Source organism: Gouania willdenowi, chromosome 13 (genome assembly GCF_900634775.1).
Source record: "Gouania willdenowi chromosome 13, fGouWil2.1, whole genome shotgun sequence".
Taxonomy (NCBI): domain Eukaryota; kingdom Metazoa; phylum Chordata; class Actinopteri; order Blenniiformes; family Gobiesocidae; genus Gouania; species Gouania willdenowi.
Window position 1 is genome coordinate 7,306,843 of NC_041056.1, and position 14,855 is coordinate 7,321,697.

The window sequence follows — 14,855 nt, forward strand, 5'->3', positions numbered from 1 at the left end:
AGCCATTTGACAGAGCTGCCATTCCGAGAAGGTAAACAAAGAGTTAACAATGATGAGTAAATGATCCAAATGGTTCAAAAACATGGCAGGAAAAGAGAGAAAGGTAACTAAAACAGGCCAAAAGCAGTCAACACTTGTAATGAAAAAAGGTAAAAGGTAAAATGGGACAATGGAAATTGCAAAATGGCCAAAAGAAATAGGTCAAAATGAATGTATTATTATAATAAATTGCCCTTTATGTTGTGCGTGTGCAGGCAGGAAGGAGGTGAACGCCACAGGAAAGTCCTTCACCGTGAGGAGCAGCCTACAGTTCCAGGTGGACCGACGGGACGACGGCGCCGCCTACACCTGCAGCGTGGAGCACGTGTCGCTCTCCAACCCCTACATGACTACAGAAGTCCTGGAGGTCCACTGTGAGTGCTGCCGTCACCTGCTGCAAAAAGATGGATTAGGATTGAGATTAGCATTAGGAAGGGAATACAAGGGATAAGATTACATTAATGTCTGCAGGTTTAGCCTTGCATTTATTCTGGATTAGTAAAGGATTAGTTTCCAGGTGAAGGATTAGTAGGGAAAGCGAGGCAGGGATATGAGCTGCCCGATGGGTAGAGAGCTAACTACTGTTACACTTTCTAAAGCCTTCAACAGGCTGATGTACAATCGCATTTATTTATATTTCTTTCTTCTTTTCTTCACAGATGCCCCTCAGCTACAGATTGAACCTTCACTGATAATTCCTCAAGAGGGACAGTATTTCAAACTGGAGTGTGTTTCCATAGGTAACCCCATGTGAGTGCGGATCGATTCTTTTTTTTTTCATTCATTTTATCTTTGAGCTTTTATTTATACAGAAAGTCTCATTGGCCACGGTTCTATGATTTTTTTTTTTTTTTTTAATTCAGAATTAATTATTTGGAATTAAATAATTCTGAAATAAAGTATTCTGCTTTGTGTTTACATGGAAATAATCATTCTGAATTGAGGTTTACATAGAAAACACTTTTACACAACTTTTATTCCATTCTGCTTTAGGTCTAGGGGTTGAGAAATGACGTATCATGTATTTTTGTGGAAAAACACATAACAAACCCTTTCTTTTCGGCTACAACATAGAAGACCACATAATAAGAACTGTTTTCATTTTGATTGTAGTTTTGAAAAAGCTGCTCGAAAATAAGATACTGTTTCACTTTAGTTAGCTGAGAAGGAGATAGAAGACTGTACATTGGCCAATCAAAGCCAACGGTTAGTGCAACAACTGCTTTAATTCGGAATGGCCATTTTCAGTTGGAATTATGTGTTTACAAGGTCAGTTTAAAGAGCATTTCATTTTTATTCTGAATTAAAGGGGAATTAAAGCTCTCATATAAACGTGTCCATTGAGACAAGTTCTACTTGTCATGAGTGCGCACATCGCGAAACCTTTACATAAAAACACAGCAAAGAATCATACAAAAGATACACGTTTTCATTCCATCTTCAAATCAATAAATGGAAGTGTAACTTTGAGCAAGGACAAACTCCTTGTGATTATTTATCCATAATGAACATTAAATTTAATTACAGGTGCTTTTAAAGATGACTCATTGCCAACCGTCCTTACATCACTTGCAAGTGGAGACTATTTACTTAACCCTCTTGTTATCCTCAAATATTACATATTTGACCCTTGAGGTCAATCTGACCCCAGGGATATTTGCCTCCAGAAAATTATTTTCAGAAAATTGTTGACCAACTTTTTGTCGGGGACTTTTTTTATTTGTTGAATACATAGATAACCCCTTTATAATGAAACCTTGACCCAGGACAAACTTTTAAATTAGAATATTAGAACACATTTATCTTTAAAAGTTTATTTTTTTTATCAACATTAAGAAAAGTCATGAAATATGAATTTAAAAAAAAGAAGTAATATATTATTTATTGATAAACATTGAATGGGGTCATATTGACCCCAAGGATAACAGGAGGGTTACATCAGCAATAATGAATCTCGTGAATCTGGAGAAAGAAGGATATCTGATGCAAAGTACTGGCAAAGTCTATGGACCCTATTGTATTGGATAGAATACACATCACTGACACATGTATACAAATACTTGTTAAATTAGTTTGCAGAGCACTCAGGATTGAATTGAATTTGCATTAAATATTGTCGAACATCCTCCCACTCTCTTTCCCTCCTAGACCTGAACCAGTGTTGTGGTCTAAAGATGGAGGAGAGCTTCCAGACATCGAGCGTATGATTGTGGAAGGCAGAGAGCTCACCATCACTACATTAAATAAAACAGACAATGGCACATACCGCTGCGAGGCCAGCAATCATCTGGGGACCAGCAGTGCTGAATATGTTCTCTTTGTATATGGTGAGTGTCTGTGCCATCAATCACAAGTCGGATACAGATGATTGTTGTTGATTTTTTGCTTCCCGTGTGCAGCTCTCCAGCCTCTTGTGTGCAAACTCAATGATTGGTGCTCATTGTAAATGTACAATGTTAGTACAACTGTAAGAATAGTCAACTTAAAGTTTTCAACCATCATGTTTAAATCAGCTTCCTCAACATCTGAGTATTACTTAGATACAGCGTTTTGTTTTTGTTAATGGTAAATGGTAAATGGACTTGATTTATATAGTGCCTTCTAACCACACTGAAGCAGTCCCAAAGCGCTTTACATATCAGCTCATTCACCCAATCACTCTCACATTCACACACCAGTAGGACAGGACTGCCATGCAAGGCGCAAGTCGACCACTGGGAGCAACTTAGGGTTCAGTGTCTTGCCCAAGGACACTTCGACACATAGTCAGGTACTGGGATCAAAACCCCAACCTCTCGATCAGAAGACAACCCGCTACCACCTGAGCCACGGTCGCCCTAAATTGTCTCACAGTCATCGTTAAAGATGAACGGACAAATCATCCTTCACATTATGACCACTGACAAGTTAAAGTGTATGTCACCATTTGCATGTTGATGCTAAATATACAAGAACACACCCAAAATAGTGCGTCCATGATGTCCAAATATTTTAGATGATTATGTCCATCTTTATGTTTTTTTTTATTTATTTTTTTAAATTCACCTTGTCTGCACATGCTGTCGAAGATCAAACACAACATGTAGTGCAATCTTTTTCACGACGGTTATGCATGTCTTATCATTTAATTTAAATAAATGCCTTTTTTGTTAATGCATAATTGTGACCAACACCAGCCCTCCCTAAGGAAGGGTATGAAAAACGTTATTAAAGGGAGAGTATAAAAAGAGAAGGCAGCGTTACACCTTGGTAAAGGGGAAGGGAACAGGGAAGAGTGAGTCAGGGTAGGATAATGGAAAGGGCGGGGGAGAGTCGACTATTTTAAGATAAAAGTGCAATGTTAAATTTTGCATGTTATCGTTACTTTCCGTGCGTTGCTCTGCTGGTTTTCGGAGAGATCTTGCAAGGATTCTTTTGCAAAAAGCTCACACTGACAAGGCCTTCAGAGTCAAATAGCATCATCATTATTATCATTACACTCATATATGCCACCTTACTGTGTAGTAGTTAATTGAAGGAAGACTTCTGGAAATGGAGTTTCCTTATTTACACGGAGCCATAATTACGTTGGGCACAGAGTTTGTCACATATACCCTACAACAGTAATCATTGGCTAGCCTGAAATCCATTCTAATCTCCTTGTATTATACAATGTGTATTAGTCTGGAAGCCCTCACAAAGCTTTAGAATTCTGGGGGCTGAGTGGGGCGGGACGCAGTTTAACCAATCAAACAAAGAGCAGATGTGACGACATTAGCGCAACAAGTGTCGCGTTTTCTCTAAACCTTCCAGTTGGAAGCACGGCCCAAACAACCTTCCTCAATATCAATTGTTTTAAAGCCTCCTCTTGTTGTGGTTTTAACGATAAATCCAGGTCTTTTAAAACAGAGCAAAGTGCAGCTCTTAACGTCTTTTCCGTGGTGGACACCATGGTTTTTTTTTATACTGCTTGGTGCAGGAGATATGACGTTATTTCCTTACGCCTCAGATTGGCTCGGTTTTTTTCAAAATGTGGACGTGAGCAGAAAGGGCAGCATTACCATACCCACTTTCTTACAAAAAGTGAGGAAGTGGGTGTGGCTTATCGGCAGGCTAATCATAGACAGGTGTTGTGACGAATTGTAACTTGACAAAATGATGGTCCGCATTTACTTGCAAGCTTCGGAGTCCAACTATAATTATACTCTTCAGTATTTTTCAGTTCTGAGTTCTACAGCTTGAACACAGAAAGCTGTTTTTTTCCACATTGAAAGTCGACTGAGTACTTCCTTTACTCAAATTGGGTTCATATCGATAAGGCTGAATGAATACTTCAAGCACAACGTCTATCTGCAACTCATGCTATGATTCACTTGCATCTGAGTTCGAAGAGTAACCAGTTTCCAAGTGAACTTCTCCAGAAATTAAACTTTTGTGTGTCTCGGACATCTTTCTTGTAAGCTGAGAGTTTTCCCGCTGATATCACTGGGATTTCAGCAAATCAGATGCTGAGCGGAGGGAAAAATGATGATGTTTAATGGAAGACTATATGGACAACCTGAGCATCATTTCTTACTTTTATTACCGGATATCAGCATGATTTCTTTCATAGAATAATGTGTTAAAAACATAAAATGTCAAAAATGGTGTAATATACACTTTAAATAAGGCTGATGATGGTTTAATTGGCAGGCATTCTCAGGCGTGATGGCAGTTTGCATGGTAAAATGGGACAATAATCTTTGAAATTTTGAATTTTAATGACAGCATTTGTAATTTATTTTAAATTGAAGTCCTATAAATGTTTGTAGCATCCAGACAAATTTGCACAAGAGAATAAACTATGATTTAATGGAGATATAACAAGGATCATAGGGTTTATTATTCATCTTCTGTGTTATCATGGGTTTAAATGGGGCATTACTTGTATAGTGCACTTCAACTACAACTTCAGAGTGGTGCACGTTTGATGGTTTGCTGAATACATATTTAGGAATTCACTGTCAAACATCGGCTTCAGTGCGCAGGATGCCTCCCGTCATCTCACTACATGGGTTTAGCTTTGGACTCATCCTGTGAAGAAACACAGAAGAAAGTGTTAGGATGCGGAATTTAGCTTTCGAGTAATGCCTGAAGGAAGCAAAAATAAATTAATCCCAAGTCAGTGGAGGGGCAGAGAGAAAAACGGTGATGTGTTGCAGGAAATCATTGAGGCCTCTGCTGCACATGCTGTGTGTGACATTTATCAAGTACAGCCCAGAATCGAAACATGTTGAAATACACAAAGACAACTACAGAATAATCGAATTTAACACAGAGTTATTTGTTTTCATTTTTGCCGATAAAACAGCACGACATAAGGGTTTGTCTGAAGTAACTTATCTCAGACGTATTGAGCTCAGAAGCAGCCAGTGGACGCGCAGCGGTTTCTTTGTATGATGTTTAAGGGTGAAGGCTTTAGTGTGGAGGAATTGTTGAGGAAGGGTTCCTCTTATCTTACTCTTTTCTTTCAGCACAGCCACAGAGTTCGACGGCGATATCGGTCCATGCTGGTTCTTCCAGTCATATCTAGACATCATGGCCCTCATTCATCATCCTTGCGTGAAAACCGGTGTAAATCCTGAGTGCACATTTGGTCGTACGACAGGACCAACTTGTGATTTATGAAACATCGGGTGTTAATAAATTAACATGTTAAACCCACAAATCTTCCTGTTTCGGAGGCCCCGCCCACTGAGGAAGAAAAGAAGCTTTTCCAAAATGAAAATCGGCATCCTCACATGTGACGCGGGGCAAAACAAAGATGCGCTTTTTGACGATGTGAAAACTGGAATTCAAGAAGCGCATTTGAATGCTCTATAGAAGATAATAAGTTACTGAGCAGGTGACGTCTGTCCCCCTGTGTGCATTGTGAGCGACTTCACAAGAGAGATCCTGGAGACACACACAGATATCACATTAAAAGAAACCAACCATCGTCAGAAATTGATAAATACCAAAGCTTGCGTAAATTTGGTATTTAATTTTGCACATTATACGCTCAGATCTGAACGTACGAATGGTTGATAAATGGGGGCCCATGTGCGTGAGTAGATTTTTCGTTCTTTCAGAGCCAAGCTGACAATTATGACTTTTAAATAATTTCACTTTCAATACAAACTTCTTTAGACAACCTCTGTTCTCTGAGTAAATGTCTCTAAACACTTCACCGCCCTAGCGTCACAAAAGCACCGGCTGCCAAAGAAGTTTTAAAAAACGCTGTATGAGAAATTAAGAAATGAAGGAGACGCACTCATTTCCACTGATGACAGTAATTCTTCTGCACTGCACTCTGTGTGGCTTAATACTTTACCAGGTCTCTTTGGATCATCTTTGCCTCCAAACCTAATTTGCTAATGACAAGACTGTTGAGAGGCCTTAAATGTCACCAGTCTGCTGCGTTCCATTCATGCGCTATGCAGTGACTCTATTTGGTACAGTATGAGGGGAAAAGCTTGAAAGCACTCTAAATGAGACGTGGTAACAAAAAGTAATTGTACAGTGATGATGATAATGCAGCTCCACTTCTTCTTTCTGATACACTTCAGAGGACAAAAAGGCAGAGAACAGAATGCAGGCACACGACCAGGCAGCACTGTGTTTTACACCTCGAGTAGGTGGAATAGTTTTAGCTATTATCTTAGTTTAGAACAAAGGTGGGCAGTCTTTTATCACAGTGTCTGAAAAGAGAATTTTTGTTTTTGTTGCAGTTTTGAGAATCGTTTTGTGTAATGTTGTTTTTGTGTGTTGTGAGACATTTTGTGTATTTATGGAGTCATTTATCTGTATTTCTGCTGTCATTTTGTGTATATACAGTGTTTTTTACAGTTATTTTGTGTATATTTTTAGTCGTCTTGTGTGTAAATGTGGGTATTTTGCTGTCCGTTCTGCATTTTATTGTGATTTTGTAAGCTTTTTGGAGTCATTTTGTGCATTTTTTTTTTCTGTCATTATGTGTGTTTACTATGGGGGCCTCACAATGATAGACGAAGAGCCGCATGTTGCCCTTGCACCGGCATTTGCCCATATATGGACAATTTGCACATCTGATATTGTTTCTGATGTAATTCCCTGATGGCATCTCAGTACATCCAAAAAATTGAGAGCTTGTTGCCTTAAAATACATTTAAAATACCCATACAGGCTTCGACTGGTTTATTTGATGGGCAATATACTTGTAGCACACAATATTAATGTTGCTTTTATTGTTTTAAATCACTGTAGTCCAAGTAAGAGCCTTCAGACTGATCCACTGTAACTGAACAGTGATATTATATACAGTATATATATATATATATATATATATATATATATATATATATATAGAGAGAGAGAGAGAGAGAGAGAGAGAGAGAGAGAGAGAGATTGTTTGACTGATTTCCATTTCTCTGCTCAATGTTTTATGTTATTAGATGAATGCCTGATAGACATGAACTCTCATGTTTTACACCAGGGTTCATTGATTCCCTCACAAATATGAATAACTAACTCTTGACCACCTGAAAAAAGCATTTTTTACTTAATTTATTCATGTTCATTTGATTATCTGAATGCATTTTTGGTCCTTTGGCTAAATTGTATTTATTATTACAAGAAAACACATCAAGGACATGCACTTAAGTGTGAATGAAGTGTACCAGATTAGCCTGCATTATTTGTTTCCTACTAATGGTGTTTTTTTCTTTTTTTTATGTTTAAATGCTACAAGGGAACTATGGAAGTCAAACATGTTAAATGGTTGCCTGAGCTGCTAAAGCTAACTATGTTAAAAAAAAAAAATATATATATATATACAGTATATACATATATATATATACATATATGTATACATATATTGCCTATTAGAATCTCTTTAAAAAAAACAATGTTGGTTCAAAGTTGTTTCCAAGCTTTATTTTATATACAATTACACATTGTTTCCACAAGCACTAAATGGCTGTTGTTTTACTGATTTGTAGAGCTGTGGCCAAAAGCTAATCTGTGCTAAGGAGATTATAATGATCATGCTACCTTTTAATACTAAGTAGCTTTGAAAATAACAGTCAAAATAATGTGGATTTACTTTTAGCCCATGCTTTTAGCATTAATTAAAGTTTTTGTTTCACTTAGGAAAAAATCTTCCTGAAAAAAAAGGGATATTTAGCATTAGCTTAGCGCCCCCCTTTCAGTTTTTAAGGCATTACAGAGCATTAAAGAATACTAAAGTACTGAATTCTCTACATTACAAAATGTGAAGTAGCAAAATGCTTTTTATTTACAGCCTCAGTGTCTTTAGACTTAAGCTCACAAGTTGCAAAACAGCAGTAATTACTCATTCATTAAAGTTTGACATGGTTTTGTTTTGCTCATGCTATATTTAATTCTTATTTCTTTTGTTCAAAGCCCAAAACTGGCATTTCATAAACCGACTGATGGATCAAACAGTCTTTTCAGAAGAAAGGAAAGATCTGTGAATGTAAAATTCCTTTTACATTTATACACTGTTGTAGCCTATACCTTTGTTCTTCATCTGGGTGTGTGCGTATTTGTCTGTGTGTATATTTTTGTGCTACTCTCGCAGCAAATGTTGCCAGTAAGTGCAGTGAGGCGTGCAATTGGCTCTCAATGCAAGGTGTCTTCGCTCACATCCCTTCCACACTTAAGGCTGTGCAGATTTTTGTCTTTTTCATTGAATTTTTATGAACGCCTCCTTCATCATCGGTGTTTGTTCCCCTCGTCTTTCCCTATATACTGCCGTCAATGTCTCCAACCATGGCAACAGCCAAAGACTTTCCAGGGTCTACAACAGGTAAATATCCACTGGAAGAGATGATCAACTGCTCAGGTGTGGACTTTGTGTGATTGGAGATCCACCTCCGGGACAGGACACGTCATGGCTTTCCCAGCATGAGCCAAAATCATCATCATCATGCATGGACTCAGTCAGTCATTTTTTTTCTTCTTCAGCCATGTCCATGGGCTGTATAAGTTACAGTATTTTTCCATTTTAAACCATGAAATATGTGGGGGGGGGGGTTAGAAAGCAGAGCTAAAATGTATGATATTCCCAATCATAACAGTGTTAAGAATTTAAGATCTCTGATGACATTGTGCAGAGAATTATTTTCCAATTTGTTGAAGGTTTTGTCTGTGTGTTGTGGTGACAAACTAGTGGTATTTTCTTAAGGTTCTAGGTCCCAAATGCCAGAAGATTTGGTCAATGTTAGATAACTTTAGCCTCTTGTTATCTGATGTTAGAAATTCTTGCAATTACTAAAACACTTCGGGCAAAGTCTGTGTTGTATTTGAAGTGTAGTTGTTTTGTTGTGCTTGTGGGATTCAAATTATCTTTTTAAAACCCAGCATTTGTACATAGTCCCAATTGTTTGCGGTCAGAGATAATCAGGTGTGCTATTTGAAATCTGTACATTTTTGACATTTGGTTCCCAGGTGCTATTATAAAAGGTTAAAGGTAGTTTAAATAGGTGAATAACTTTAAGAATTTAACTTCTTCCAATGTATAAAGCGTGTTTTAGCTGATTTTCTTTGTGTGTGACATTGTGTTAGCTGTTTGAAACACTGTCTTAGCTTTGTGCTCTTTTATAATTGCAATAATAGCTTGTTTAAATGACAAAAATGTTTCTCTGCAATGCGTACCCACCAAATTATCCACATTAACATGCAACCAAATTGAATTATCATAACTATTGCATCATAACACTTATTGCTTAAACTCTTAATTTGCTGCTTGCGTGTCCCTGATTTGGAAAATAATGGCTTTAGTAGTTAGTTTATGCATGGAGCCAAATGAACTGCATGTGACACATATTCATTATTTTGATTTTCTTTCTACTGCACCACACTGTGGGATGGGAAGAAGAAAAAAAAAACCAGGGTTGCTATTTTTTAACAGTGGAGCCTAACAAGGTCTGCAGAAACATTTTCTAAAGCTCCCTTTGCAAAACTGAGCACAGGCCTTAGCCATTCATCAGCTTGAGATAATGAGAGCACACAAGGAGGTGCACGATGGAGACACAGCCACTCACAGTTTATTAAAGAGCAGACACAAAGGCATGCTCCCACCTGGAAAACTCTCAGCTCGCTCTCTGCCCAGAGGAGGCCTTGTGTTAAATCACGCTTATTTTTTAGAAAAAAAAAAAAAACCTGATACGCTGTAGGGACTGTGGCGGAGAGCATGGAGGAACATAAAAGAACGTGTGCTCACAAGCTCTGGCAAAAAAAAGGAAGCAAATGCTTCCCAAAACATCATTCAGTGCTTGTTTTCTTGTAGCTTGGCTGTTGTTGCAAAAATGGAATATTTGGAGGGTTTGTGGTATTTCTTGTGGATGCTACTTTTATATCACAGTTCAGACAACTTCAAAAGCTGCAGTGTCATCCTACTATAAACATGACACAAGCTCATTCGGGACATGTTCTGCTTTGTTAACTCATTTTAACGGCAACATCTACATTTATTTCTGGCTAAATGCATGCAGTAAAACATGTTTATGAGATCTTTCTACATCTTCTCTTTCTGCTGCTGACTTTCTTTCAGATCCAAACGCCGTAGCACCACATGGACCGGACCACGCGTTAATCGGCGGCGTTGTTGCAGTCGTAGTCTTCATCACCTTGTGTTTGATAATAGTTCTTGGGCGATATCTGGCCAGACATAAAGGTGAAAAAGACCGCAGAGTAACACTCACCCGGCTTTCAGTAAATGGATAGCCTTTGGTCTCGGTGGGTGGATGACTTGCTTTATGCTTGGTGTTTTACAGGGACATATCTAACACACGAGGCCAAAGGAGCAGAGGACGCCCCCGATGCAGACACGGCGATCATCAACGCCGAAGGAAACCACGTGCATGCAGAAGAAAAGAAAGAGTACTTCATTTAGAAGTGTTTGTTCTTTTCCTTTGTCCTCGGACAACCTTTCACATCAGACATGTATTTTAAGCTGCCTCAACATCTCTAAATCATCAGATATTGTAGGTATTTCTTTCATTCTTTTTTTCGTTTTTCTAGATAAGCTGCTGCTCGGATCTGCTTTATTTCTAAAGCCTTTTTCTCTATTGTTAGAAATTGGATATTTTACATTTCATGGTGCTAAACACAGTACATTTTCTTTATGTATTTTGCTCCCGCTACTTTCTTTCCTTTTGCAGTTATTCATTTGCTCTATTAAAGGTTCTAAATGCAGCTGGACTTTGTTGGAGTTCACCTGGAGGACATTTCACTTATTGCAATCCACTTGTAATCCATTTGGCTTTGTTAGTTTGGAAGTGACTATTTTGGAGTTCAGAGGTTTCTTCAGGTGGAGTTGAAGTGCAACTAATTGTTTACTTGGAAGTTTTGTTTCTATAGACTTTGAAACACCTCGAGAAGTTGTTGTTCTCAATAGATGTTGAGTTGTTTAAAGAGAGAACAAAGTGTTGGGTCATGAGTGACTTTTAAATGCTCTCTTAAACCATTGCCCTTGTTTTGGTCAACATCTTAAATTTCAAAGAAATGCCTCTTACAGATGAAAGAGAACTGCCGACTTCTGCGCTGTGAACTTTCTAAATATCCTCCCCAAAGATGCAGAAATACTGGTCAATAACAAAAACTCACTGATCATCAAGGGCCTTGTTCTGACCACACAGACAGAGACATGAACCCAATTTTTTTTTTTTATTGCAAAAGAATCTGAAATCAAATCATGTAACTTAGTGCTGCTTGCAAACAGGCAAGGCCGGTTACTGCTTGACCAGAGCTGGGACCAGGGGGGAACAATGGCTACCCCAATAATTCCATTGGCCATGCATAGCCAAGAACCTGCCCGGAGTTGTACTTGGTCAAGTAAATCAAACCAATAATAAAATGTCTACTGCATAGAGGACTGGTAGGCCACAACGTGGATTCTCTCTGACCAGACAGAACAAAAAATCCTGGGAAGTCCCATGTGGCCTTTTCACTCCCCAGGTCCTGGACCAGGTTGCCGCACACAGAGAGGACTCTTTAGGATTTATTTCAGCTGGTATCCAATGTGATTTCTGAAGCAGTTTTCTGGTACCACTCCTGCTTTCATGACGTGGTTGTTTCAGCTCATAAAAACCCTGCAGTTTTGTTTTGTGGTGTTACGGTCCAAGTAGTAACCAAATAAACTGGTCGCTGACTATTGATGGGGTTGCTTGTGCGAGACAAACAATAAATGTGGGAAAATTTACGATTAAAGACTTCCAAAAATATTTACACAGATTTTGTGAGAGCAGTAAAAAGATATTTTGGCCAGCGGGCTGTTCTGAAACCTGAATAATTCTTGGAGTGGTCCTAGACTACCGCTAACTGGTAGGACTATCCAGGATTAGTCCTGAACTATCAAACTTTTTAGATATGGCCAGGATTGCTCTGGATTTGCTCTGGGATCAATACACCCTGTCCACTGAAATCACACACATAGCGGATCAGAACAGACTTTTGTTCCAGACAAAAAATCTGTTCATTGTCCTTTATAGCACTGACTTAGTGCAATATCTGAAGTTATGGTTTGTAGCTAACCTTATGGCTTAGTTTGCATTGGTTACAAAATACCTTACAATAAATCGGCTAAAAAGCAGCACAGGTTATAGATTCAAAACTACAGAAGCCTCTTGGATTAGAAGTGAAACGTCATCAAGAACTTCCCAACAACCCCAGTTGTATTTCCTGCATTATTCAGATAAACAGTGACCTGAACAACAGAACTTTTACGAACACATTTGCTCACTGCCCACATCAACAGCAAACATGCTCCACCTCGTTTCAACATCAAGTGTTAGCTTTTTAAACTGTGACGCTTTAGAAGCAGGTTTATGTTAAACCCGGCAGTTTGATGGACATTAATATTTACCAAGTCCCCGTAGGGATTAAAGCACTGACTCCAATTTTTGAGTGAACGAGTACAGTCACACTGCAAACACTGAAAGCATCCGAACAGAGGCCACAGACACACACACACACACACACACACTTACATAGAAGCACAATTACTGTGATTTTATCAAGATGGCATCATCCCCCCTTTGAGCACTGTTTGTAAGATACTACATTTCTGAGTTTTTTGCTCACACTGTTGATTTGTACCAAAAGAGAACGAGTTAGAAAATCAAAGCACAAAGTCTGAGGACTAACACGGAGGGAAAACGCATTAACTGCTTCTTGTCTCAGGATTCTGTGCGAGTCTAGGCGGTGAGATCATGTTGGACGAATGGTGAGTTCAAGTTGGCTTCACCTGCAATTATTGTCATGTTCGGAAGAACTTTGGTTCGGGTTAGCTGTTCAATGTAAATTGTAAGAAGGGAGAATTGTGTGACTTCATTATTTATATTCAATTTTATTGAACAACTATGCTCAATGTGTGGATATTGCTGTATAATACTTTGCTAACGTGAATATTGGTGAACAATGTTAAATCTTGGAACCCCATTATGATTTGTATATTAGCCTTTGCGATATTTAAAGTAGTCCAAAATTTTTTTTTTATTTTTTTTTCCCACCAGAGGATGTGTAAATATTATGTAAGTATTCTGTTTTAATGGAGAGGAAGAAAAACACTGGTTCTCGCTTTTTTCTTATTTCAGGTTGTATTATTATTATCACTTTGATGTTTTCATACTGAACCGGGATTGTTATAGGTTTGAACATACAAAGAAAAAAAACAAAGAATAAAAAATGGCCAAAATATGTGTATTTGTTATCATCACTGATGGACATTTATTATACAAAGCTATATTGAGTCGTATTATTGCCGTCATTACTGAAGTTGTCATCTGACATTCTTGTTTTTTCTTCTTCTTTTTTTTTCTTAATGCAGTAACAAAAAGAAATGAAAAAAAAGTATAAGGATCACCGTTATTGCCTTTGAGTTTGCTGCAAACCGTACTGACAACATGATGAGGCATTGGTGAATCAGACTTCCCCTCACTGTACATAATTGCTGTATCAAAGACGTTCAACCATGTTGCCAATGCTCATACATGTTTTTTTGTTAGTTGAATATGATGCTATAAATAACTCATTTTGTACAAAAGAATACAACTGGCTGTAATTAGTTTCCTTTTTATTGGGGGAGGGGGGTGGGGGGAGCGGTTGCTTTTTCTCTGTCAGTAATGAATATTAATTTTTCAACTATGCCACTGTAAAGAAAATGAAAAACGAGTGACAAACTGCGGATTAAAAATATGAAACACTTCAACAACTGGCATTGTGCTGTGACTACATTTGTAACTTGAGATCCATGTTTTGTGATGGTGTGTAATAATCACATCAAATGATGATGGAACGTGTCTGTTACAGTCTCCAATGCACAAATACCCCTAAAGCAGACATGGTCAACTGGTGGCACAATTTATGAGCTGCCCCCAAAGCAAACAAACTAAATGACTCGGGAAAAAAAACATACCAATTTACAGAGATATGCATAGAACGACAACAGAAAATTATATAATCAAGCAACATCATAAAGATGACAAAAATAAACAAAAATATCTCCAAAAAACAAACAAAATGATTAAATCCATAATTAAACGTTATGATGACAACAAAAACACACAAAAACAACAGAGAAATTTACAAAATGATGACTAAACTACACAAAAAGACCCAAAAAATTTACAAAATTAGAGAAAAATACAAAAGGAAAGCAAAAAATAACAAAAACATATAGAAAAATGACAGAAAGAATGCACAAAATTAACCAAGACAACTAAAAATACATTACAATACAATTTTTCTGAACAAAACGACAACAACAACTAAAAATAAAAAATAAATAAAACTAAATAAAATACAAAAACTAGCAA

The 14,855-nt window shown here is 37.8% G+C and overlaps 1 protein-coding gene across 3 annotated transcripts in view; it reads left to right on the forward strand.

Annotated features, from left to right (window-relative positions):
• Positions 1-13,024, forward strand: part of cadm2b (cell adhesion molecule 2b) — a 223,326-nt gene extending 210,302 nt beyond the window's left edge. For 2 of the 3 annotated variants that reach the window (XM_028464139.1, XM_028464141.1), the window contains 6 exons: positions 255-413; positions 699-789; positions 2,188-2,366; positions 8,819-8,845; positions 10,592-10,714; positions 10,815-13,024. In XM_028464139.1, the coding sequence (XP_028319940.1) occupies positions 255-413; positions 699-789; positions 2,188-2,366; positions 8,819-8,845; positions 10,592-10,714; positions 10,815-10,933 (698 nt within the window). In that variant the 3' untranslated portion in view covers positions 10,934-13,024. The remainder of the gene's footprint in view (positions 1-254; positions 414-698; positions 790-2,187; positions 2,367-8,818; positions 8,846-10,591; positions 10,715-10,814) is intronic. The other variant, XM_028464140.1, reaches the window with a different exon arrangement.
• Positions 13,025-14,855: the final 1,831 nt, after the last annotated feature.